General features: G+C 34.0%; 1 protein-coding gene across 1 annotated transcript in view; it reads right to left on the bottom strand.

Annotated features, from left to right (window-relative positions):
* The window catches only part of Ptprq (protein tyrosine phosphatase receptor type Q), a 170,224-nt gene that overhangs the window by 23,725 nt on the left and 118,852 nt on the right, over window positions 1-27,647 (bottom strand). Inside the window, exons 30-36 of the mRNA XM_042698841.1 lie at window positions 24,094-24,338; window positions 21,946-22,012; window positions 18,931-19,089; window positions 17,760-17,982; window positions 14,574-14,647; window positions 6,131-6,230; window positions 3,580-3,708 (exon numbers count right to left, since the gene is read on the bottom strand). Of these exons, the coding sequence (XP_042554775.1) occupies window positions 3,580-3,708; window positions 6,131-6,230; window positions 14,574-14,647; window positions 17,760-17,982; window positions 18,931-19,089; window positions 21,946-22,012; window positions 24,094-24,338 (997 nt within the window). The remainder of the gene's footprint in view (window positions 1-3,579; window positions 3,709-6,130; window positions 6,231-14,573; window positions 14,648-17,759; window positions 17,983-18,930; window positions 19,090-21,945; window positions 22,013-24,093; window positions 24,339-27,647) is intronic.

The raw sequence follows: 27,647 nt of genomic DNA on the forward strand, positions 1-27,647 counted from the left end.
CAACTAAGCAGGCCAAATTTTTAGTGTGAAGTGGTGTACAAAATTTTGAGAGAGAAAATTTGACAATCAAATTTGATGCAAAATGTGAATTTTGGTTCAATAAATCAATTAATGTTGCCTTACCATTTCTTTTCTGATTAAATTATTAACATAACTAAAATCTGTCTTACATAAAAAAATGAAAATATGCAAAAATAAGGATTTTACGAAATGAATATTTAATTCGTGGAAATTCTCTTGGTATTTAATTTTCACTATTATAACTAACCATTTTGGGAGGTAGTCTGTGTTAAATGCAGTTTGTTTTAATGTAATCCACAGGGTCGGTCAGTCTTGTGAGCTTATAGGTTTAGGTCTGTGTCTTTCTTGGGTAGCATATCTGCTGATCTAGCCACCAAGTTCTAGAAATCCTTCTTATCTCAGTTTACTAAGAGCCTGAGAGGTGCAGTGGCTACGTTGTGGCCCCTGTTGTATTGTTTATCAGATAATAAATCCCAAGGGTCATGTTTTTCATTTGGTGAGCATGGGAATTCTCCAAATATCCTTTCTAAACAATGCAACTCATGTTGTCTACACTTGTGTATAAACTATGTACAGTTGTTGCAAAAGATAATTATCATTCCAACTAAAACTATAACATTATCTTGGCGTATCCCTGAATGTTCTTAAGGAATTAAGAAGTACTAAAGAGGTATTTCATTTCTTTTATACTTTGGAAGAAAAAGAACATGGGAGAGAATGTACTTTTAAACTCTTCATAAAACATGGTAGACGATAGCTAAAGCATGAGACTTGACAAATACAAAGTTTCAAGGCAGTCTTAAAAATAAAATGTGCAGGTCAAATCGAACAGTTAAATAACTCCTTAAATATAAAGCCTCAATTCTTAAAGGAATTTAGTTCTAAGCAATATGGCTTTATTTATGCCAACTAAATAATACTTTACATAATGCTTTAATAATTTAATCAGAGGCTAAATATTCTTTCCATAGCATTTCTCTTTTGGGTATGTGAACACAATCAGAACTGAGGAAAATCAAATGCTTACTTTAACATGAAAAATCTGCCATGTTGGAAGAAACACTACATGCCTATGATTCAAATAGAAAACATATCCATTAGTTGAGTAGTGTTAAGCCTTAACTAAGGCTTAAAGTTCACTAGGGTTAAGTTAAGGCTTAGCTAAGCCATTTCCTGCAGATAATAAAGACATATGGTAAATTACTCCAAAATGTAAAGAGCTAATTTGATTTCTTCAATTCTTTACTTGTAGAGTCTACTCTTGATCTCTGGTTTTGATTGGATGTAGATATTCAAGTACAGCATAAACTATGATAATAGTAGACATCTACTGGACAGATCCCCAAATGTACATGGAGCTGATTATTTTGTTATTTTATTTTTAGTCTTGCCTAATCTATTTGTGACTTTACCCACATGGGAGTTAAGATGCCTGTATTATTATTTTAAGTGCCTTTTTTATTATTAGTTCAATGAATTTTTGCATTCAATCTAGTAAAGTATGTAAGTATTGTCATTGGTATTATAAGCAGTATGTTTCACATTCGTGACTTCTAGAATATAAGAAAAGAATAAATATTTTGTTTTGTTATTAGAAGTAATATATACTAATTTTTATTTTACAAAAATAAAAGTTTCAAAATGGCAGTTTACTTCTATAGCTTGTTTTTACAATGTAATAATTAAATATACAAGTAGGAAATAAACAGTGAGTCAAGGTCAAAAAAGGCAGCCTTGGACTACATACACAATAATATGTCAGCTATATACTCCTTGCCCATGAAACTCAATGTAAAATATAAATACTAAAGGGAAATCTACTCATAAGAGCTATGTTCAATGTTCAAAAATGGTGGGTGAGGCAAGCTATGGAAACACAAGCTTCGCATAGTTTCTACCACCTAACAATAACTTTGATAATAAACACTTTCCCTCCCATGTTGACTGTTACGTTCATTTTATCATGTTTCATTTATCTTTCTAAAGATCAACTTACTAAGGATGGACTTGAGGGGCTTAACAAAGATGTTTTAAAAAAACATGAAAATGCTCTAGAAATGTAATGGACTGCCTGAAATTCATATCGATGTGTCAGTATGGACAGATTTCACTAAATTGTTCCAACAGCTCAAAATAATTGTACTAAGACACTTGAAGCTATATATTGCACACTGTCAGGTGAACAAGAAAGGGCCTGGTGTCCTGACCTCTGGAGGGTGTCACGAAAATTGGAAGGAAACCACTGAAATTTGGTTGATCATGGGGAAAAAAGAAAACATTTCCTTTTATTATCAGAAAGACCCTTGGAATAGCCGGCACATATAATGTTCTGTTTCTATGATATGGTTTAGCTTTGGTTGGTCATGCTAAAAATCCATTAGTCTCTTTTACATTTCTTATGTAGAAAACTATGTCCTAGATAATACACAGTCCTATGTATAAGTTTTCAATACATTTATGTTGGGAACATATGATTACAATATAAATAAATATCAACCTCTAAATGTTAAAAAATTCAGTTTTCATACCCCACAAACCAAATTCTCTTGCAATTTAGTGATACATTGAACCACCATTTTGTAGCATCTAGAAGACTTTGCTTACAAGATATACTTCCATGTACAGTAAAACGTTAGGGATTATTATATATGAGGAAAATACACTTGCAAACTCTTAGGTAATAGCTAACTTTGATAAGTGACATCTACAAATGATTGATTCTTTTAATGTTCAAAACTTTTAATGTCATGTTTTTAAGAGTAATAACTTGTAAAATGTCACAAGATACATGGAAGTACTTTATAATAATCATGAACACGTAAGTATCAAATATTTTGGATAAAAATGTAAAGCTAAGAGAGACAGTTTGATGACAGCTTTCTTAAGAAATTGATAATTATCTTTTAAAAGGTACCAACACCTTGAATAATGTGGAATGCTTTTAAAAAGTTGCTAAATTGGTTTTTAAATTAAACATTACTAATTCCAATACATACTGATGATATCTATTCAGTGACATATCTATATGTCTGAGGATAAATTTTAGTTTGGATTAGGTTTTTAAATTCTGCACCATATCTAAAAAGAAATTGCTATAGACAGGTTAGGTAATTTTTATGGAATTGTATCTGAAAATAATGAGTTATAGGTAAAGCTCACACAAAATGATATAAATAATAACAATAATAAGTATAACTAAATGAAGCTTATGGTGAACATATGAATACACATACAAAACTTGATTTTAAAAATTTATCATACAAAGTGAATGATTAAACAAAATATTAAAGGTTGAGTGTACAAAATATTTGTCTCAGAAAAAAGTCTTGGTTGGAAACTATAATCTCAGGTTCATATTGAACTCAAAATATTAGGAAGATTAAGTGATTCTTTGTACATCACTGAGAAGTGTGTAGAAGACGGAGGTCACCCTTTGAAAGAAGATCTCTGTGACCTGTGTAAATTGGAGCCCCACAAACACTTCCAACAAGCATAGGTCAGGACAGGGTCATGGTTCCAGGCCCTCTGACCACTGTTCACCCTGAGGAGTGTGCTCACCGCGTTAATCTCTCGTCCTTCAGTTCCAGGTCTGCCACAGTGATGAGCTGGTCCAGCTTGAATTTCGTGTCAATAATTTCTGCATCCCTAGGAGAGTATGTACCACCTTCTTTCTGCTTCTGTCGAATTCTGAAGTGAGTGCAATTAAGTCCCAAAAGAAAACACAAAAGATAGATTAGATTGTTGTTGTTTTTTTTAAAATTAAGGACATTTTGTCAAGTAAATTCTCTATTGGGATCACTTCTCGGAGCGTCGAACAATTTATAACCATTCAACTTCTGTTTTAATTATATGCAATCCAATCTATTATTGTTTTCTTCTTCTAACAAAGTGGCTGAAATTGCTAATCTAATGGGACTTACTTGATCAAGGCCTATATAATGATCACATTTAAAATGCAGAGCCAGAACAAGACTGAAGCTCTGGCCAGGTTTTCCTCTCATTAGCCATCCCACTGATTTGTCACCAAAAGAACATATGTCAAAGTAAAAATAACACAGTGCTGTCAATATCAATCTTAAACTCCATGGTCCATTGTTTCTGAGTATGAAAAATTTTGAACGCCTGCAAAGATACCACAATGTCTTTTGAATTATTAAATTTTTATGATAGATTAATATATGATATATTGCTATATATAAATTCATTATAATCAGAAAACAAGTCCAAAAATTAAAATTAATTATGAATATGAACATTTAATCAAAATATTTTCATTTTAAGCCCTTTAGATGCATATTTCTCCATGGCATATGTGCCAAAAATATTTAACCTTTATTATGACTTAGATGTTGATGCTATATGCAACATAAAGTAGGTTCCTAATCATCAATAATACTACCATTTTAGTTGAGAGGGTTACTCTAAATATACAAAAAGGAAAAGAAGAAAAAAGTAATCAAATTACAACTCCTCAGACATTATCTGGTTAGCTATAGAATGCTATGTAATTACTATTGTTCGTGTTTCACAGAAATAAAGTAGAATTCTTTAGCTTTCATGTTCCAATAAGAAGCAGAAAAAAAGTACATTTCCAGCTGACTGAACAAAAACAGAGTTGTGTGAAAGCCTAAGAAATGTTCAGGTGAGAATAGACCCTGTAGCTGAAATGGATAGGGTGGATTTAGGGGGCGGGGAGGGTGGATGGGATCTATTTACAGGCCACATAATGAGTTGGTCTGCGAGGAAATAAGAAGACAAGGTTGATTTTATAGTGAGGAAGAAAAATCAATATGGTGAACGCATATAAACAGGTCCATATCTTACACCTTATATCTCTCAAAGAGACCAGAATACTAACTCTCACTCATCAATCTGGGAAAAATATGTGATATAAAGAAAGGTCTTTATCAAGAAACTTTAAAATTATCCATTAAAATGGCAAATTAAGAGTTTCAAAATGAGGCCAAATGGCTCATGCTTGTTTGTAATCCTAACATGTCAAAAGGCTGAGACCTAGAAGATCTTGATTCAAAGCCAGCCCAGGCAGAAAAGTGTGTGACTCCATTTACAATGAACCAGCACAAGTACTGGCCTGGAGGCCCGGGTAAAGCACTAGCTCTGAGCAAGAAAGCCAAGCAAGACCATGAGGTCCTGAATTGATGCCCAGGGACTGGCACATGCACATGCATGTGCGTGCATGCATGCAGACATGCACACATGCATGTGTGGAGAAACCCTGGGAGCTTCCACTTTTGTGTAGTCACTCAACTTCAACTCCATAATTAATGTTGTTGCTTTATGGTAAAGGTGCAAAATTTCTTTAACATTTCTCCTTTGCCAGATGGCGGAATGGTAAGGTCAATGTTGGGTAACTAAATGACTCGGCAATGCAATAGGGTAAGGAATGACTGCCTTTCTAAGCTCTGTATTATTCTGTGCTATCATTCCTAGTGGGAGCCCAGCAGCCCACCTGGCTGAGCTCATAGTGCCTCAGGTGCAGATTCTCCCAACTCCATTTATGAATTCCACCTTCAGACTTGCGGTACCGCTCAACAAGAATGTGATACTTCCACCACCAATTCTTGCCTTCAATAATGACAATACCTTTTATACAGCCCTCCTCCCTTCCTCAGTCATATTTCTTTGCCCACTTCTGGGGGATGGTCTGCATGTACTTACAGTAGTCATTCTGGACAACCTTGGGGGAAGCATTTTGCAGTTCTTAGTTCCCCATTGTCCTCTCTCCACTTTCTAAAAAGAGTTGCTGCTTTGTCGCAATTGTTACTTCAGGACCTCTTAGAGTTCTCTTTTACCTCCATTAAGTAATTAACTGTTTCTTCTAGTTAATAATTTTGTATATTGAATGTTTACATTCAAATGGCAGCATTCCTGTTTTAGGACTAGATTACCTCAAGTACACATAAAAAAACATACTGTTCAAGATAAATACATCATTTTTTTCAGATTAAGGCAAATAAAAGTAATTGCTTTCTATTTAAGCTACTGTTGTTGATTCTTACTCTTGAGTGTAGATTGTACTGCAGCTGATACAATGTCCCTAAAGCATTCTGGGAGTGTGTACACAATAAATCTTACCTTGCAAACTTACCTTGCAAATGCAAAAATAGCCGTTCCAAGAAGGATTATTGAAAGGATGCACAAAGTGACTGAAAGAATGATCTCAACAGTTCTTTCTGAAAGCCCTTCACCTGGAAAAGGTAACATATCATTAAACCTGATCTCAAAGTACTATCCTGAGTCTCAAACCACAAATATATTTGTAAGCACATTGTTCAAGAATGCTGTTAGCAAATACAAACTTGTTTGTTCTTTTGCTTCTAGATGTTATAATTTTGTAGCTCAGTCTTCAGGATTTTCTTTATTCTATATAAGTAGCTCCCTTTGTGACTGTATCTAGACTCCTGGTTGAAAATTTCTTATTTGATAATAATTACTTAATTTTTTTACTGACCAAACTACACATCTATATCTAATTACCTACCTACTAGATAGTTGGATTTAGAAACAAAATCAAAAATTTAAAATTATATCCAAACTGAGCTCACAGTATTTTTCATTTCAATGGCATTCTTCCGTCTATTGATAGAAACTCGATTATTCCAATTTCTCAGGCCAAAAAATTAGTCATACCTGACTCTTTTACATAGAATAATTCTAACATTTGTTAAGAAAATCTGTTGGCTTTTTCTTGAAAGTATATGTAAATATACTTCTGATTGAATGAAACCAGATACTTTTGAAATATGGTAATTCCAATGTGGGGATAAGGGATACAGTAAATTATAAAACAAATATAGTGCCAGAAAACTAGGATGCTTAGAAAGACTAATGGTACAAAAAGAATAAAACATCATTTCAAAGAAGCTCCTATTGATAAACGATGGAATCCAGTTATACATTTTAATGAAATTGAATATATAAAAACCCATGAGCCCTACTGATATTCAATAAAAGGGAAAAATGCTGATTTGTTATTGCTAGAGCAGTTCCTTACTCTAGATATTTGTTAGTAAGCTATAGTTAAAATTTGCAATTTTCTAGCATGACATGAGTTATATTTTATGGATTTTGTTTTTAGCTAGCCTTAGTTAAGGAAGTAAAGGTCTTTTAGTATTTCTGTATGAAATTTGAACCCAGGGTTCTTGCTAATAAAGCACTCTTAATATAAGATTTCCAAGTGTATTTGCTTGCATTTGTTTTAGAGATATAGTCTCCCTAACTTTTCCCAGGCTCCTGTTTCCTTCTCCTGAATAGATGAGATTATAGGTGTCTATCTTCACATCCAGGAGATAATTCTGTTTTATACTATAGATGGAATAAAATTAAAATAAACAATTTATTTCTAATGAAATAATTCAGGAAAGAAAAACACAAATGTGTTTTAAATTATTAGGAAAAAGGCTGGTAGAAAATTAGATATTAATAGGATGCTACCTTAGATTATTTGATGACTGTAAGGATGAAAAGTAACTTCCCAGTTTTAGTATCTACTGTAACAACCAGATAGTATACATTTTCTAAGGGAAGTATTTTGATGTCAGCAGTCATTTGTTTACAAAGTATACTGTAAAATGTTGCTCATGAGTATGCAAACCCTTAGCTTTCCCTCATTTATAGGAAAGTATTATAAAGAATAAATTAAATAACATGAAAAAATTATAAAGAGCCAGGACATGGGACCTCTTACAAGATGACTTTTTTCCAGGTTTCAATAATTTCATAGTATCAGGGATTAAAAAAAAGTAATAAGAAATCTGAGGCAAGGGACAAAGGGCGAACCAATGCATAGTGATACAAGACCATATATTGAAAATGAATTTTACAACTTGGTGGGAGCATCTGGAAGGAGGAAAAGTGGGAGAAAAATGAGAGAGGAAGTGAACTCACTTCCTTAGGTATGGAACTGTAACCCCTCTGTATATCACCTTGACAATAAAAATAAATTTAAATTAGAAAATTTATTATTCAATGTTAACTTTTATTTGTATCCTGCTTGAAATAAATTTTAAAGTTAAAAAAGTTAATTAAAAACATCAAGGTTAATTAACTTGTGACAATATAATAAAATATGCTTATTAAAGAATCACACTAAAGTATTTAATGGTGGCATAATACTGTGACTTACTACTAAATACACAAATATAATTGAATAAATATAAAAATGAACCAAAGAGAAAATACAATAGTTATAAAATCTACTTGGCAGCCATCTGAGGGCTCATGCTTCTATTCTTCGTATACTGAGTTGTGTTCCACTCTCTGCTCATGTCCTCTTGTTCCTAGCTTTTTGATGCAGGACACCACATTGTCTTCCATGAATTATTCTGTGAACATCTAACAAGTTTCCCTATCCCACTGTAGTCTTTCTCCCATCTATTTCTAGCAAAGCAGAAATAGTCATCTTTAAACATTATCTGCTGAATTTATACGATATTACAACTGATTTACAATCGTATCTATTTGTGCAATACAAAGTAATGCTGCAATATGCTGTAATATGTGAAGTAAGGTAATATGCTATAGATAACGTGAAACAATTGATGCAATCTAATTACTATAGCCATCACTTCTATTTATATTCATTATATTATGAAATTAGATACATTTTTGTAAATTTTTTGTGCAATGCTTGATTATAGACTGTAATGCCCTGGGCATAAGTTTCAGTAAAGTGCCACTAGGATAGGATAAAATGTACTCCAATTGCCAAGTACTGCCGTCCAGGGACCCACAGAGCTTCACTAGCACAGAATGAGATCACTGCTCCAAATGTTTTCATATAAAGTGGACTTCTTTAACTCTATAATATGAAGAAGCTATTTCCTCAATCTATTTAATATTCTCTGACAGATCAATTCATTTTATCGTTGCTTAATAAGTTCACTACTGCAATTTAGCAAATCATAATTACAGAACAGTATTTTTCCTAAATATTATCTTCTGGCTGAAATGAACATTTTTGAAATTCAGCATTGGGATCCAAGTGTTTTTATTTTTTTAAGTAGTTCTCCAAAGACGTTTCAATTCAACATGTTAATTTAAGACTACAATGCAATCTTTTCTTTTTTATTTTGGAGGGCATTTTAAAATGTTTTTCAAATTATATTTAGGTAGTTGTACGGAGGGATTGTACTTCAGCATCCTAGTGTAAGACTACAAGTCACCACTTCCATCAGTTTTCCTGTCATCTATCCAAACCCCATCCATCTTCTTGTTCCCTGGTTCCATTTTCACATAAGTACAATGAGTATTATAACTATATTCACCCAGCATTCTTCTGATTATTTATCTGTCCCCTTTCCCTAAGCTACACCCTCCCCCAAGGCAAAGCCTTTCAGCTTCCTAATATCATTTGGTTAAATTGTCAATTAATTGTTCAAGGAGTTACATCATGGGAAAATACCCTTTTGTATACCACACAGAACAAGTCTTTAAGCATTTAGAATATTTTATAAGAAGAACCTTGAATTAAAAGAAAACATATGAACCTTATACCATAATGTATTTTTCTTCATAAAGGGGTATACTACAGTAGAAGATATTCTATTATTATTATTGTTATTACTTTAAAGTTCTTAAAACAATACTAGTTGGGAGGTTTTTTCTGTTCTTTTAGTCCAGTGCAAGGTATCTAACATGTTCAAATATTTCATAAAGAATTTACTAAATATTGCTCAATTTTATGCTTCAACAATATAGTTGGGTTGTAGGAGTACATGATACGCATCTGAGGTGATGGAAATGTTAGTTAACTTGACTCAATCATTGCACATTGAAGATCACAGCATCTCTTCGTACTTCCCAAAACATTCAATTATAATATTAAATAAGAATTCCTAAAAATAAATATAAATCAAAATATTCTGTAGGGCTTTCATTTTCACCCATGTAAACTAGCAATTTTTAAAAAAGTAGTAAATAAACAATGATTGCAAGATACATAAAAAGTCACCTTATTCATTACTAGAAATATTGAACATTATTCCCACATCTTTATGCAACAAAACCCAACCATGCTCACTTCCAAACGTTTCACCTCAAAAGGAAAGAAGGCAAGACAAGAAAGCTGGTAGAACTAACTCAAAATACTGAGAGTAGAGAGTGGTGATGAAGCTGAGGAAGCCCCTAGGAGCAGACAGGGGATGCTACTTGGGCATCCATTGGTTTCCATGCACACGGGACAACCAAGGACAAGCGCAGCACTGTCTGGAGTCATGTTGCCTGAGGTCGAAGGTGGGTGATGCTGTCACCAGTTTAGCCATGGTTAAAACCTATGGGAAAATAGCTTAGAAAAACCAGTGCTTCCAATAGCTTGCTTATGAATTGGAATCACCTCAAATAGCCATGCCATAGTTAAGGTAAAGAATACATGTGTTTATATGTAAAACTATTAAACACATGCAGACAATGACTAGTACCTTATGAAGTGGACATCTTGTGTTTATGCAAGCAGCCACACATCTGTATTTGTCTCTCAGCTTAAGAGGTAGATATTAGTATTCTCATTTTAGAAATATGGCAATAGAAGGAGAGAAGAACTAAAGTATTCAAAAATCCACTTTGATATGTGTGTGGTAGGCGTTATTAGCAGGAGATGGTGGGCTAACAACGAGGAGGAAAGAGGATGGATATGCCAAAACAGTTATTGCAACTTTGAACATAGAACGATGAAACGTTTTGAGATTGTGTTGAGATGATGACGGGAAGAGGGGAGACAGAGTGAAGGAGGGGTGAGGTTGATGGGAACATATTATAAACATGTACGACCATGTAACAATGCTTTGTATAGTTAATGTAAGCTAAAAAAGTGAAAAAGAAATAAGAAAAAAATAATTTCAGAAGGTAAATCATTTATGAAGTATCTAACCCAAGGTCATATAATTAAACATGGACCCAAACTGCCTGAAACATGACTGTCTGACTGTGGGGTAAGTGAGCTTCACATCACCTTACTACTGCCTTATTATTGGAATAAAAGTTTCCCCTGCTCCTCTGGTGCCTTGGGAGAAGTGACCTGTTGGCTGCAAATGGCACAGCAACTCCCTCGTTCTGAGTCTCAGTATATTGGAACCTTGCATTGTTAGCACAGTAATTAAATGAGACGTGTTAGGACAAAAGAAAACAATCACTGAGTGCCTTTGCCTGGGGTTTAAGTTTCATCTTGTTCAGCTTTAATGAGAGCCTTGTAAGGTGCAGACAGAGGTGTCTGGTTTTCAAATCACACGAATCCTAGATAATTAAACCTTGTAATCAAAACATTGCCTACAAGCAGTTTCCATAACCTGATGTGCCTTCAGAGGAGTTTTAAAGAGAGCTAGAGAGAGTTTATGGGAATTAAGTTAATAAAAATGCTAATAATGATCATCTTGAGTGGAAACAAAAATATGCTTTTCAGGTTTTTTTTTACAATTAATATAATTCATTTGTCATTTTCTTTATTCTTACAAGTCAAAAGGATTTTCTTAAGTGTCAGGCCCTCTTCTCTATGTCCCTCTCACTTGTACATAAGTGACTTTCACTACGTTTTCATGTTTTAGTTGATCAGTCCATAGTGATTCTTTTCCTCCAAATCTTAATTACATCTAATATCTCTTAAAGGCCCAACTAGCAAAATAATCTGGACAGATGGAGCTTTTGTCAACTCTTTTAAATGTTTTGTCTGTTATTTTTTGGTGCCCACAGTAGGAGTTTCTTGCTCTCGTTTGGCTTTTTTACTCAAGGCTGATACTCTGCCACTTAAGCTACACCTCTATTTCTTATTTTTTTTCTGGTTAATTGGAAATAAGAGTCTTTTCAAACCATGATTCTCATATCTCAGCCTCCTGAATAGGATGACAAATAGGAGCCCCTGTTACCTAGCTAAATCTGGAAGTTTCAATAGATAGTCATGCTCACCTTGGAACTCACTGCTGTGGTATGCAAACACAAATGAGTAAATGTTGATCCATTGTGGGTTTGATGACCCACAATGGATTTTTTTCACTGATGTCTTGTATTACCTGCACACACAAGTCTTTAGTAGGCTTGCAGGAATGCTGGGATCCCCCAGCCTACAGTAAATATCATCCACCCTAACATGTGACACATTTGAGAGGAAAAAGGCATCAATCACCCGTTGTCATCTTTTGATGATTCTGGCAGCATTATTTGCATTCCTTTCTCTTTGCCTTCCCCCAATCTAGCATACCTTCCTGTCACGGACCATTGTCCATTGTAGAAATGGTAGACATCATTTCCTTTTGAGTCTTTTTACTGTACCTTCTCGGCAATGTTCTTCTGCCAGGAACTATTCTGACTCCATGACCTTCTATTAATGTTCACCTTTCCCAGCTATTACAGTATTTTACTAGCTATATAATCGTCACATGGCAAATCCAACGACAAAACTATTTCTGTCAGGAGAATTCCTCTGAGGACCACTCTGAGAAATCTGATAGCAGATACCTGAGGTCCTTCTTCATCAGTATTTCTTACCTGTCCAATGGCTTTCTAAATACTGTGTGCAGTTTATATTATCCCCATCCTTTTTCTCCTGGCCTCTGTCCTTTATTCCACATCTTCAAAAACTCTAGACTCTCTTCCTTATGGGGGGTTCATAAACCTTAGTACTTGGATGACTGGCGTGGTGGTGGTTATGGTTCCAAAGAAGGAACAAATAACTGACTGTGAATTGGCTGTTTTATTCCACTACCCTGTCTGTATGTGGAGGAAAGAAAGAAGGACATCACCAACAAGTGCCCTGAGAATATCTATAGTTTGAATGAAGCCCATCCCTGGCTAGAAGAAAGTGACTGGAAGAGTCCAAGGAATCCAAACCCTGTATCCCAGGATTCAAAATACTTGGCTTTACCCTTTACTATGGTTCATCCATTCCCATCAAGCTGTGTGTCTCATTTTTATTTCTCAGGTATGTAACTGGACATTTCCTCCCATTGATGAACTCCATCAAACCAACAATCATCTGAGAGACACAGAAAGCATAGCTTCTTACAGCTCTGTTTCCATAAAATAGTATCTCCTTATGACCATACAAGTTATCCATCTTACCTGTGTCTTTTATCTTCCATCAGTAAATGTACCGCAATCACCACTGAGCTAGTGGTGTCTAATGTTGTAATCTATAGGAAGTTTTGTTGCTGACCACATAACATTTACTCTGTGACAGTGGCATCAGAGTGTGCAAAATTCACTTATCACATGCAGAAGTATTTGACATAATTTCAAGGCCACAAGTCAAACCAGCCACCTTTGAAATGACTAACTTTTTGGGTGAAGTTAACCAAGCTAGTGAGTTCATGGCACTGAAGAGTTTCATCAGATAAGTTTATTATTCCTCTATACGCATCTATTTGGCAATCTGTGCATTACATACAGTCTTACATTTTAATATCTTTTCATATGTTGGTTTATTTAAACCCTTCACTGACCCTCACATAAAGGTAATGACCATACCTATTACCCTTTTTCAAGCAAGGAAATTAAGACATATAGAAATTAAATTAGTGTTTCAAGGACAGAGCCAAGATCGCAATCTGTGTGTATACATTTATTTGTATTGTAGTAGTTAATGTAATCTTGAATCGTGGCTCAGACATTTAATTACTTAGTTTCCACATATGTAAAAGAAAGAAAACTCAACACTTAACTCAGGGTTTCTCATGCTCAGCCTAATTAATATCCTGGGCTTCCCTGTCTATTGTAATAATTCTAGATATTACTAGATGCCAGTAACATCCGCCAATACCACCAATACTACCATCATCACAACACCACAAACAACATCACTACAATCACTTCCACTACTACTACCACTACCATCCCCATCACCATCACTACTATAACCACTACCTCATCACTACCACCATTACCACCACCCGCAATACCAACACCATCATCATTATCACCATCACCAGTCTTTTATGACAAGAAAATATTTTCAAATAACTAGTGTATAAAATCACACTGGTAGAGAAACACTGGCCCAACTTATAGTTGTAAAAAGTTTGTCAGTAAATGTATAAAAAGAGCCTGAAAATGTGCCTAGCATAAAATATCTAATATTAGATATAACTCTTATGAAGGTCACGAAGGTAAAAGAATAAAGATGATATGTGTATGCATCCTACTAAAATATGTTTGTGTTTTATTTAGGAATGATTTTGAGTAATTCAGGAAAGAGCAGAAAGTAAAGAAAATTACTATATAAAGAGCCCTTTTTCATTAGGTAACAAAATTTAATATAAGATTGTACATTTAAAGAGCTAAGTAGTGATTTATCTGACATAATGCTAGCCGATGTCAGCAAAGAATCAATACCTTAACCAGACCTGTATCTAGATTTGAATGGAAGTAGCATCCATCTTTTAAAGGAATATTGTAAACACCATTTTTCCTAGTCATGTTATTTAACTTTGAAATGAGCTTTAGTGAAGAATACCCAGTCAAGCTTTAAGATACTCACTGAATACTTAATAAATGTTCCAACTATATAAACATGTTAAAATTAGATCAAATTACAAAATATGTCTTACCTAAAGTCTTAACCGGCTCAGAGTAATCAGAGTCAGTAAATTGTCCCATGATATTTGTGGCTCTGAATTTAAATCTATAAAATAAAACAATTAAAAGACAATAATGTGAGTGCAACATTACTTTTTCCATGAATAATTTAACCAGTTATTATGGATAACCAACATTTTTAATTAAAAATGAATTTATAAGATCAGAAGTTGGCATTAAATCACCATCAGGGCAAATTTATAATGTATCTAGACAAGATTAATAATTATCCCATTCATTGGCCTGTTGGATTTTGATGAGTAGCTACTAAAAATTTAGCTAAAATCATGAGCAATCAGTGACTGATAACAACTGATACATAATAATAGTGACTAATAATATTGTCTCATTCAAATGTAAACAAATTAAGAACAATTTCTTTGTTTCGGCATGTGCTTAATTTACTTAAACACTTGTATGACTTTATTTTTTTATTAAATAAGTTTTTTATTGTGAAAATACTGTACAGAGGGGTTATAATCACATGAGCAAGGTAATGAGTACATTTCTTATAAAGCATTGTTGCCTCCTCCTTTGTTTTTCCCCTACCATCCCTGCCCTCCCATCTCTACAACTATATTCCCCACCCCTCATCCCCCAGAAAAAAGGCACAGAATAAAATGAAGCTTAAAAATTACTGGTAAGTCTAGGATCCTCAGAGAAAATTTAAATTTGTCTTATTTTAAAACTAAACAAAGGCATTTAATAATATAAAACCAATAAATTAAAGCACATTATTTATTCTCGCCCATTATCTAATTACTATAATCTTGTTTGTTTGCCCAATAAACATACATGAGAACAAATACCCAATTTTAGGTACACCATTTTCAAAACTATCATGTTTGATTCAAATAGTTCAGAATTTGAACCAAAGTAACTACATTTAATAAGGAATAATTGATGATGATGATGATGATGATGAGTGTGATGATGATGATTTTGTGGCCAGCCCTGGTGCTTGTACTCAGGGCTTTGGTGCTGTCACTGAGCTTCTTTTTGCTCAAGACTTGTGTTATACCACTTCTGGCTTATCTTGGTAGTTTAATGGAGATAAGAATCTCATAGACTTCACTGCCCAGGTTGGCTGTGAACTACAATCCTCAGATCCCAGTCTTCTCAATAGCTAGGATTATAGGCTAGACCATTACTTGTAATTGCATTATTTTACTCATTTTTCTAATGCTAGTGGTATAGGCTGTTTATAAAGAATTTAACAATGCATTAACAAGCAGGAAAAAAATGAAAATGCCCACATTTTAAAATTAATAATAACATTATATTTTGAAAATTAAATAAATTTAAGATTATTTTAATTGTGGTCTTATGATATAAAATATTATAATCAATTTAATAAGCATGAAATTAACCAGCTTAATAAGGTTATTAATAAATCAAAATGACAATATTGATTTTTTTTTTTGTCGGTCATGGGGCCTGAACTCTAGGCCTGGACACTGTCCCTCAGCTCTTCAGCTCAAGTCTAGCACTCTACCACTTGAGCCACACCACCACTTTTGGCTTTTTCTGCTTATGTGGTGCTGAGGAATCAATCCCTGGGATTCAGGCTTGCAAGGTAAGCACTCTACCACTGAGCCACCTTCCCAGCCAGACAATATTGATTTTTAACATATTAAGTTAGTATGGATTATAAACTTCTAAAATATTAATCTGAATAGTGAAGATTTCTGTAAGTCATCCAGATGTTTGATGGAATGAAAAGCAGTGATATTTTTGTGAGCAGCTTAAAAAGAAACATAATTAAGATCCCATGGTTTTCCTCATTTGTAACAATTAGTATATGTCTAGGATAATCGTAGCAGATGGGCAGGATAGCTTAATAGCTATGTCCATATGATCACATAAGATGATGCGAAGTGAAATGAACTCCACAACAGGGATACAAGAGGTTTTTCTTTGCTGTTGTTGTTTTTAATGTACCATGTGATTTCTTGTTTCTTTTGTATTTTCCCCCCTATTGTTTATCCCCTGTTGCCACTGTATTGATGTTTGTATCCTGGGTATTATAGATACGTGTATCTGAATTAGGGAAGGGAAGGAGAACAAAAAAAAAGTTGAGACAAAGGACTCACAAAACAATATATTAGAAATGATCTGTACAACTTAGGGGAGATTGGGGGAGGGGGAAAGTAAGAGCAAAATGAGGGAGGCAGTAATAAGTTCAACAACAAATATACTCACTATTTTACATATATAACTGTAACACCACTGTACATCACCTTGATAATTAAATTAAATTGAAAAAGAAACATAAAAGGAGGAGGCAACAGTGCTTGATAAGAAATGTACTCATTATCTTGCCCATGTAATTGTAATCCCTCTGTATAGTATTTTCACAATGAAAAAAAAGGAGAAAAAAAATAAAGCATGATAGTTTTTCTGAAAACCTATAAATAAAAATTTTTGGCAAAATAATGAGAGAAAAACAGTATTCATATTGTTCTCTACAGAAGGAATTAAATCTACCTGCCTATACTTGTTCTTTACAACCATATATACTATGCATATATAATTAGATGTATGTATTATATACATAACATAATTTTTTATAATTATTTTCGCTGGTACTGAGGCTTAAACTCAAGGCCTTGACATTATCTCAGCATTTTTACTTAAAGCTAGTGCTCTACCATGTGAGTCACAACTCTATGTCCAGCTTTTTGGTAGTTAATTAGAGATTAGACTCTCATCAATTTGTTTGCCTGAACTGGCTTTGAACTGTAATCCCAAAATCTCACCTTTCTAAGGAACAAGGATTACAGGTGTGAGCCACCAGTGCCCACCAGCGCCTGGCTCAACAACTGTCTTTCTCGCTTTTTAAAAAATATTTATTATTATTATTTTGTTTACATGGCACTGAGGAATCAAACCCAGGGCTTCATGCATGCAAGGCAAGCAATCTACCACTAAGCCACATTCCCAGCTCATTTTTCACTTTTGCAACTTACATTGTCAAAACTTTTTTTTCAGATTTTCCTGCTATCATACTCTTTGTCTATAGAACATCTAACTTTCCATAATAAGTCCATACTACATGGTGGATGTTCAGTGCTTACTGGGATGGTGAAAAAATGGATAGATATCCAACATTAACAAACTCGCTAAGATAATTCAGAGATGAAATAAACTATACTTACAAATATTGCTTTTTTGGCTTCAGAGGTCCATTGCAAATTTTCTCTTCATTGCCAGGAATCATGCAAGCATTATCAGCACCTATCACATAGATTTCTTCATTGCCACTGTACTTTGTCTTTCCTTCTATACATGGAGGGTTAGGGAAGCCTTCATTTGTAAAATAGGGCCTTGCTTTGTTAAAATATGCATCATACCACTTTGTTACATTTCCATCATGCTGAGCTATTTTCAGAGGAAAAAAAGAGAGAGTATTGATCATAAGTAACATTTGGAAGTATTTTAACACTTATAGAAAGCTTTTGTAATTGGGTTAGAGGATTCTAGAGGCAACAGCAGTCACTCTGAATCAGTCACTCTGAACCATCATTTAGCTTGTCTACTTGGCTAAGCAGGTAACCCTGTCCTTCTCCATTGTAAATGAATCTAAGCCACTGTTGTGGTGGTGGAGTTGTCTGGAAGAAAAAGGAACAACTTATAGTGAAGGTCACATTTATTCGTAAGTCCAAAGATGTTATCTAGATCCACCTTGCAAAAATCAAAACAGTCCTACTAGCATAGAAAATAAGCCACAGACTTTAACTATAACGTTTATCATGTGGGTAAAACACTTTCAGCATAAATGGTATATAACTGGTGATAATATTGACAATCTAGCCTGGTGCCCGTGGCTCATGCCTGTAATCTTAGCTACTTAGGAGGCTGATATCTGAGGATTGCAGTTGGAAGCCAGCCTGGCCAGAATAGTCTATGAGTCTCTTATCTCAAATTACTCACAAGAAAAGCTGGAAGTGGTGCTAATGCCTCAAATGATAGAGTGATAGCCCTGAGCAAAAAGAGCCCAGGGACAGTGCCCATGCCCATAGATCAAGCTCCAAGACTGGCAAAAAGAATAAAAATAAAATCAATAAAAATAGAAAATCTACATATGAGTGTGTGATAGCGATAAATCAACATTATGTCTTCATTTTTGTTTGTTTCTTTGTTTTAGAGTCAGGTTCTCATTACTTAGCCCAAGTAGGTCTGGAATTCACAATCTTCAAGATCCACAGCATTAGAATTAAAGGTTTATGCCATCATGCCCAGCTCACTTCTTTTGAACTGTGATTTATTTTATAAACTTAGAAATTCATTTTCCACAATTCAACAAGAAAACTGAATATCGATTGGTACCTCCTGTTTCTGCCACAAGCACTTGCACGTTTTTGATTGGTCCATGATCATCATTGTAGTAACATATTGGCATTCTGATTGTAATCGTTGTTGAGGTCACAAGCAGTTTTCCTGTGGCATCATATATAGGGGTTGGTTTGGTTTTGGGCCGGGCTGGAGCTATAAATAGAAAAGATGTATCACTATAACTGATTATTTTGCTTCTAACCAGAAGGGTGTAAATCAAATTCTCATTTCAGGCAGCTAACTTATAGATAAAATGGTTGCAGAAACAAATAACAAATTAAGGACTGTGTTTGGATAAAACATCTATTTACCAATTATTATCTCATGACAGTGTAGCTATGCATTTGAGACTTGCCTGAGATAATTGGGCCCAGGTGTGATTTCCAGGCATCTGACTCATTTTCACATGTTAAAACATTCAATTTATGCATGCTTTTGCTCATAATGTAATTTTCATAAATGCACAAAACATTTACATCTTGCTAATATTTTAGTGTAATTTTCTTTTTACTCCCTTTAGCTGCTGTTCTAGAATGGATTGCAGCAGCCTTCTTATAGTTGGTTTATCTTAGACACCCAGAGGATGGTCTCCTATACTTTTCCTCTTGTTTCCATAATCACATAAATCACAAAAAGAGACTTTTCTCAATTTTTTCTAATATGGCTATATTGGAAATTATCATTGCTCTATATATTGGTTTCCTCACTTCAGTGTGACTTGTATAAGTCTTTCTAATACTTCAGCTATAATGCTAACTCATACTTCTTAGTGATGGTAGCATATACTGTGGCAGTTTCATATTGATCCAGCCATCTGCCAAGCAAGGGGAACTCAACCATCTACCTAGAAATGGGACGTTTATTCCAGTTATTGAGCATTTAATAAAATATCTAGCCTTGCATGGTTGCTTTAATTTGGTAGTCCTTTTATTTCTATGGATAGATTCCCAACAGTGGAATTTCTGGTACCAAGGATATTTTTAACCTTAATAGATATTGCCAGAATAGTATCTGAAAGTGTCCTGATATTCACATTTTTCCATCATCCAATATAAACATCTCTGAAATATGTAATTCTAGGGGATCTTCTTGTTTTGTTTCATCATATACAGACATATATATCATATATGCATCATATATTATATATAACATATATACCTATATATCATATGTATACATATATAGATTAGTCATGATTCTTTCCTTAGAAAAGAGTGAAAGCAAGAACCATTTTGACATGGGGATGCAAAAACATAGGAGATGGTACTTTGCTAATGTGTAAAATTATATGTCTATTGCTATCTATATACTGGCATGTCTGCCAGTGCATAACGAAAAAATTAGGATGGCATAATTCTTATTCTTCTTGTACTTCATGAAGTCATTTTTACAAATAACTGATAGTTTCAAATGCTTTATGTATTTGTATATTCCAAAATACAGTATTTGCCAACTGAAATCAAAGATTAATGTTAACAAGCTGGTCACCAGTGGCTCACACCCGTAATTTTAGCTACTCAGGAGACTGAGATCTGAGGATGTAGTTCAAAGCCATCCAGAGCAGGAAAGTCTGTGAGACATTTCCAATTAAGTCTATCAAAGCAGGAAGTGGAGTTGTGGCTCAAATAGTAGAGTACTCCCTTTGAGCAAAAACACTCAGAGAGCACCCAGGTCCTGAGTTCAAGCCCCAGACAGGCACAAAAAGGGGAATTAATATTATCAGGAAATATTATAGCTGTATTGATAATTCACTGATTAAAAATTTTTTAAAAATAGTTTAAATGAAGTTGACTATTTCTTATTCTTCATAGTAAAGGTTTCCATATCCTTTCTTAAAAGGGTTTTTCAAAATGATCACTTTTAAACCACATACCAATCCATTTGCAGGCTTATAAAGAAACATCTTCAAAATTGAATGGACATCAAGAGGTCAATCCAGGATTCACTCTCAAACATTTGATACTAAATCTCTCCTAATCTCACACTTGTAATCAGTTGCTGTGTTGTGCCTGTCACAGACTAAGTTACTTCTTGCTTTAAAAAGAGTAGTATTAGGTGGAATTCCACATAGGTCCAGGTATTTCAGGAGATTTGTTATATTTTATTCTCTCTAAATGTTTTATTACATTTGTTTATGTGTACTACAGAGAGAACAAGCTGAACAAATTTGCTGTTCACCAATTTTACTGGATTTTGTGGATCTTGTGTGTGTGTGTGTGTGTGTGTGAGAGAGAGAGAGAGAGAGAGAGAGAGAAAGAGAGAGAGAATTTTAGATATGTCTTCTATAAAAACGTACATGTTGACAGGTGCTGGTAGATCACACCTGTAATCCTAGCTATTCAGGAGGCTGAACTCTGAGAATCACCATTCAAAACCAGCTGGGGCAGGAAAACCTCCCGTGAAACTCTTATCTCCAATGAACCACCAGAAAACGGGAAGTGGTGCTCAAGTTGTAGAGTGCTGGCCTTGAGCTGAAGTGTACCTAAGCTCAGAGTTCAAGCCCGAGGACCAACCAAAAACAAACAAAAAAACCAAAACATGCATGCCAGAACAATGAAGTGATATACCTACATTCTAGTAAAAAATCATGAAATTGATGATAGGTAGCTGGGTAAATACTGAGTCCAAATGGAAAGGATCTGACTTCTGAGATAGAAGTCAGTCAAATAAGTCAATTACATCTACTCAAAAATCCAGGCATAGGTAATTTTAAAACTTTCTTAAAAAACAAGATTTAAACTATAGAATTTTCTTTAAGAAATTAAGCCTAAGAAATAAAATTTCTTGAGGATAATAAAAACAAGCTATAAAAATGGGTAGTCACTTTATTGGTAAGTATCATTAGACATTTTAACTATACCTTTCTTAAGCACACATTACTTAATATATACATCTGCATCATTAAAAGGCTCGCCTATATCTTTCACTCTAATTTGGAACTCAAATTATAATCACTCTTTGATGAAGGAAGCAATAGTTTACAGGCAGGCAGGCAGGTCACATCTATACCTTTAATATCCATGGTTATTCTCATCTGAACTTTGGGCCCTGCGCCAGCACTGTTGATTGCATAAACCTGCAACAAAGCAGAAGCTAATCACTATTTCAAGATCTTGCTACATATATATATAACTGAACATGATTATGTATAATTTTATAAAAAACACAACTGAATGTAGTCTATTTATGAACTATGATTTCTTAAATGTATACAATTAGGTCCAAAGAATTTTTTAAAATGAAGCATTTTTAAAAATTGATATTGGTACTAAGTCCTAACAGCAAAGGCTGAGTGACCTAAACAAGTCCAATCACAGTCAGCAGGAAGAATGGTGGTTTCTCTGTGAACCTGTAGGAGGAACAGATCAGGAAGGCCACTGTGCCTACACTGTCATCTTCTCTAACATCTGTTCCTTCTCTCTGAAGCTAGGAAACTCTTGACTCCTTTAAATCCATATTCAAGATCCTCTTCTGCTTCTGAAATGAAATCCTATTCCTTCAGCCTCCCCGTTTTCCTGTATTAAATCATCCCTCTGAAAGTTGGCCTTCATGCCCTTCTTCACCCCTGCCCCAAAGTATCTGATGGTATAACCTGCATAATGCAGCATACACACATAAAACATTTCTGTTTGTATACACAGAGGGTGATTTACACAAATGGGAATCATTTCAATTAACTCTGTGCTTAAGAAGTAAAGACACAAAGTGTTCTTGCATTATTTCATCTTGGTAATGAAATAAGGACTATGTTCTTATCCAATTTTGCTGTAATTTTAAACATAGTTCAGAATACAATGTTTACTAGAATCAGCTCATTCATTTGTGAATGACTTTGTTAAATTAAACTTGTAATGGTATATTATGATGTAATAGATATGGTAAATAAGCCAAGCCCATAAGAAATAGTTTAAAAAGGCATATTTATTTATAAATTATAAAGGAACTATTGAAAATAAAGTATTGCAATGACATAGGAATAATAATTATTTTTATTTCTTGAGGGCATAACAACATTTAAGTGAGATAATAAATGAAAACTGTGGCAGAGTTTCTCAAATACACATGTGTGACACCTACAAATCTCATAAAACAGAAACATTCAGGCATGAGTCAGGCCAGCACTGGAGATGACATCCACCTCTAACAAACTTCCATAGCTGACGGATGCTTTATAGTGCACTTTGCAAAGAGTGGCAGGACTTTGAAAGTGTTTCTTTACATTATAAGCTAGCTATATTTTATTTCCCATTTTTCTCTTTTATTCATAAGGGCTCAAATTAAAATAGCACTGTAAATATATCCTAACTGTAAATGTTTAATCCTTACAAAAACCTATTCCTCTGACCACGTTTTCACAGAAGAAACTATAGACAGAAAGGTGATGAGGCTGCTCAGGCACAGAACTTGTGTTAAAGACTCAGGTCAGCTAATTCTCTTCATCACCCTCTGCCCCTTCCTCAGTAGATATTTATTTCACAGTGGTAGTCTATTTAATGGAAAATGAAGCAAGAATATCAATAAGCAGATTATAAGGTTACAGAGTTAAAGTCAAGAATATATGTGTATGTGTATATAACACTATATTCATCTGTAAACACATATATTAGTCACAATTTTCTGATCACCACAAAGCATTGGTAGGACAACCAGCTATTGAAGGTTTAGGATGAATTATATGCTGCTAATAGGATGACTTTTCTGAAGGAAATAGTTCCATTTGTAAACTCCAAGGCATGATATAAAAATAGGCAAAGGATGAAATAGACTCCATATTTATATGCATGTGTGTATATGTGAATTTATACACAGGATAAACAGAAACAGTTATTGCAGCCTGCTGCCTTTGAAATCTGCTTTTACAACTTTCATGATTTCTTTCGATTTTATTTGTAAATGTCAAATTGGCAAAGTTCTTAGTAATCTACACATTTCAATAGTACTCACTATATTACCATATGTATTTATTACATTATATTACAATATATTACTATATATTTATTTCTCAAAGCCTATGTTCTGTTGGCATTTTAAAAATAAACCCACAAATGATGCAAAAATTTAATGATATACAAATTACAGATGTACAAAATACAATGGTGATTTTTTATGAATGTATTCTGTAACTTGATTCAATAATAGAAAGCTATGGACACTTACACTGATGTTGTAGGTGTGTCCACCTTTTAGTCCTTCTAACATGGCAATGACGGAAGTGTCTGTTGTCTGGATGATGCTCAGGTTGTGAATCTGGACAGCAGTGGGATCATCTTCTCGGTACACTAACGCTTGGTATGCTCGGATATTTCCATTTGGTTGAGAAGGAGGAAGAAATGTTAACTGAAATTTTGTCACTTCATCTGGAATCTTCTGAAATGTCATGTTGTTAGGTGGATCCTTGGGGGCTACAAAGAAATATTTAATATTATAATTTTCTTTAAGTTGTGTTGTATTGGATCTCAGTGTAAACTTTATTTGCTGCACATTTCTGTTTGTAGTGTGAAATAGCATATCTTATTTAAACCATGTAAATTATGGAAACTACCCATAACTGCTAGTTTCATTGTTATAGTTCACAGAAACTAAAATGGGGGGTGCAGTTTGTTTATTATCTTTGCCTTTTATATACATTCATTTATTTAGATGCTTTAATCAAATCCAGGACCCTACCCATGCTAAACAAAGTGTTCTATCACTGACTTACACCTTAGACCATATTTATACTTTTGTGCAGAATGTGTTCCTATGGCTTTTCAAACTTACTGTATTAAAACTATATACATTAACAGGAAGTAGCAACTCAAAATAGCAACTCAATCCTATGTAACCTTCTTCCAGGTTTCCCAATGGTGACATCATATATTGCTGCAGTTCAATATCAAACCACAGAATTTACAACTATACAATATTTTTAGCCAGCTTACATATTTTATTCTGATTTCATCGATATTTTTGTGTATGTGTATAGAATACCATACAATTTTATCTGATGTAGAGATACTATAATGACCACAAAAAATACATAAAAATGTTCCATTACTCTAAACTCCCTCCCACAATACTGGTATTTGCACTTAGATACATTTGAGCCACACTAATTGTTCTCCATTGCTACTGTTTGTCATTTTGAGAATGATATCAGGCTTATGATCTTGAGGAACATCCATGTTGCTAAGTGAACCAATAGTTTATTCTAATTTATTATATATATATATAAAATTAGTGTTCCATTTTCTGAATATACTAGATTGCTTATACACAGAGAGATATTTACATTATTTCTAGTTAAAAACTAGAATATTAATATTAGTAATATTAATAAAATCCACATTGACATTCATGCACAGATGTCCAAGTGAGCATAAAATTTTGATTCTCTGTAATCAATGCCTAAGATTATGATTGTTGTGCCATGTGGCAAGTACCTTTTTAGTTTTATAAGATACTGTCCAACTATTTTCCTATGTGGCTTTCACACTTACAATAGCAGGATTCAGAGGTTCAGTCTCTGTGTTTTTGCCAGTATTTGCTATCATGACTGTTTTTTAAGTTATAATGTTTTCTGCTCCAAGTGATAGACAGTTATATCTGACTGTGCTTTCAATCTGTATTTCCCTTATGGATGATACTGAAATTCTATCTTATGTGTTTACTTGCCAGCTGAATCTTCTGAGTAATGGAATTTCTGCTCACATCTTTTATCAGTTTTCTAATTCCTTAAATAATCAAGGTTATTTTAGACAAATATAAATTAGCTTAAACCAGGCACTGGTGGCTCATGACTGTAATCCTAGCTTCTCAGGAGTCTAAGATCTGAGGATTGTGGTTCAAAGCCAGCCCAGAAAGGTAAGGCTATGAGACCCTTATCTCCAATAAGCTACTCAGAAAAAGCTGAAAGTAATAGTGTGGCTCAAGTGTCAGAACACTAGCCTTACACAAAAGCAGCTCAGAGAGAGCAAACATGAGTTCAAGCTGCAGGACCCCACAACAAAGAAAAAAATATTCGTTTAATAAACATGAAAATAAATTATATGAAATAAAATACATATGAAGTTAAAGTTATTTTATAAATATAGGAGCATGAACTCTCAGCACTTTATAATTAAGGTTGTTTATAGTAATACCAGATTTATTGAATACATCTATTTTGATCATCATAAAATGACTATATTCTTTTATACTTAGTCAAGTATTGCTACAGAAAGCCCAAACCTGGTGGGACATGACTACAATTTTAGCTTTTTGAAAATTGGAGGATCACAGTTTCAGGCCACCCAGGACTGAAAATCTAGCTAGACATCTCCAAAATAACTAACAAAAAGCAGATTGGAGGGTCAGCTCAAGTGGTAAAGTGTCAGCCCTGAGTTCATACGCAAGTACTACCAAGAAAAGAAAGAAAGACAGAAACAATTCCTATGAAAAAGACCTAATATTTGGCTCTCAGTATTCCAGATTTTCAAGCTTTGCTATCTTGCAAATTTTGCAGACAGTGCCCTGTGACAAGCCAAGAAAAGTAAATAAATATGAGTAAAAAAGAGAACCAGATAAACATGTTATTTTACCAAGTATCATGTTGTAACTAGAAAAATACATAGCTAAAACACTGGGTAGAATAGTTCATATTTTCACTTTGTTTTTCTTACCTTCTCAAGATACTTAAGCAAAATAATGGTGGGGGTAATAATTTCAACAAGAAATGTACTCACTACTTTACTTATGTAACTGTAACCCCTCTGCATATCACCTTGACAATAAAAATTTAAAAATATAAAAATTAAATAAGATACCTAAGAAATACATTTTCAGGTTAAAGGTGGCTTTTTCTAAATTTAGGATGAGGTTTATAGCTAGATAAGCAAGATAATTTTCTGAATGCTAGATTTTCCTCTTCCAAATTACATTTTGTTTCCATATAAGTGTACTCTTAGAGAATCAGCAAAAAATTTAAGTTACTATCTCCTTAAGAAAGATCCAACATTGAGATCTGACAATCAGCACTTCATGGTATGTGCGCTCATCAGCGATTTTTCTCCCACTCACAGAGAAGTACAATGAGGGTCAAATGCAAAAAGCATAATTAATACATAGATATCAATTAAAGAGCAGCAAAATAGAAATAAATAGAGCTGAGGATACTGGAGATAAAATTTACCTCACTATTTAGGAACATAAATCTATAAAAAAACGAATAAAAATAAGGAAAAGTCACACTGAAAAATATTTTTATCTCCTATACATACCTCACCAATTAAATAATTAAACTATAGCAACACATTCCTTCCTCTGCTCTTTCCAATGATATATCTGTTGTCAAAGAACATTAGGAATCTGAAAGTCTGGGAGATTCAATTCCCCCATTGATGCCCATTGGTTACAGTCAGAGGATTCACTCAGGCCCTATCCTAGGAATTTGAGAAACTGTATATAGATCCTGACATATTCCAAATAGTTACATCATAAAACATGCTAGTTGATGATGGGAAGAAAACAACCATGCTAATGTGATCTGGGATGTAAATATAAATCCCACATTTCTTAATAGTGAGGGTATTAATTTAATCAGCATTCAAATCCACACCACAGAAAAAAATAACCAAAATGGAATTTTAGTTGTAGCATTATGGGTGGTAGACATTTGACAAAATAATCTGTTAGGTAAGGTCAAGTTTATTTTTTGAGGACTTAGCAGATTTGGTAAGCTCATAAAAGTACAG

This window comes from Dipodomys spectabilis, unplaced genomic scaffold (genome assembly GCF_019054845.1).
Source record: "Dipodomys spectabilis isolate Male_0828 unplaced genomic scaffold, ASM1905484v1 ptg000234l, whole genome shotgun sequence".
NCBI lineage: Eukaryota > Metazoa > Chordata > Mammalia > Rodentia > Heteromyidae > Dipodomys > Dipodomys spectabilis.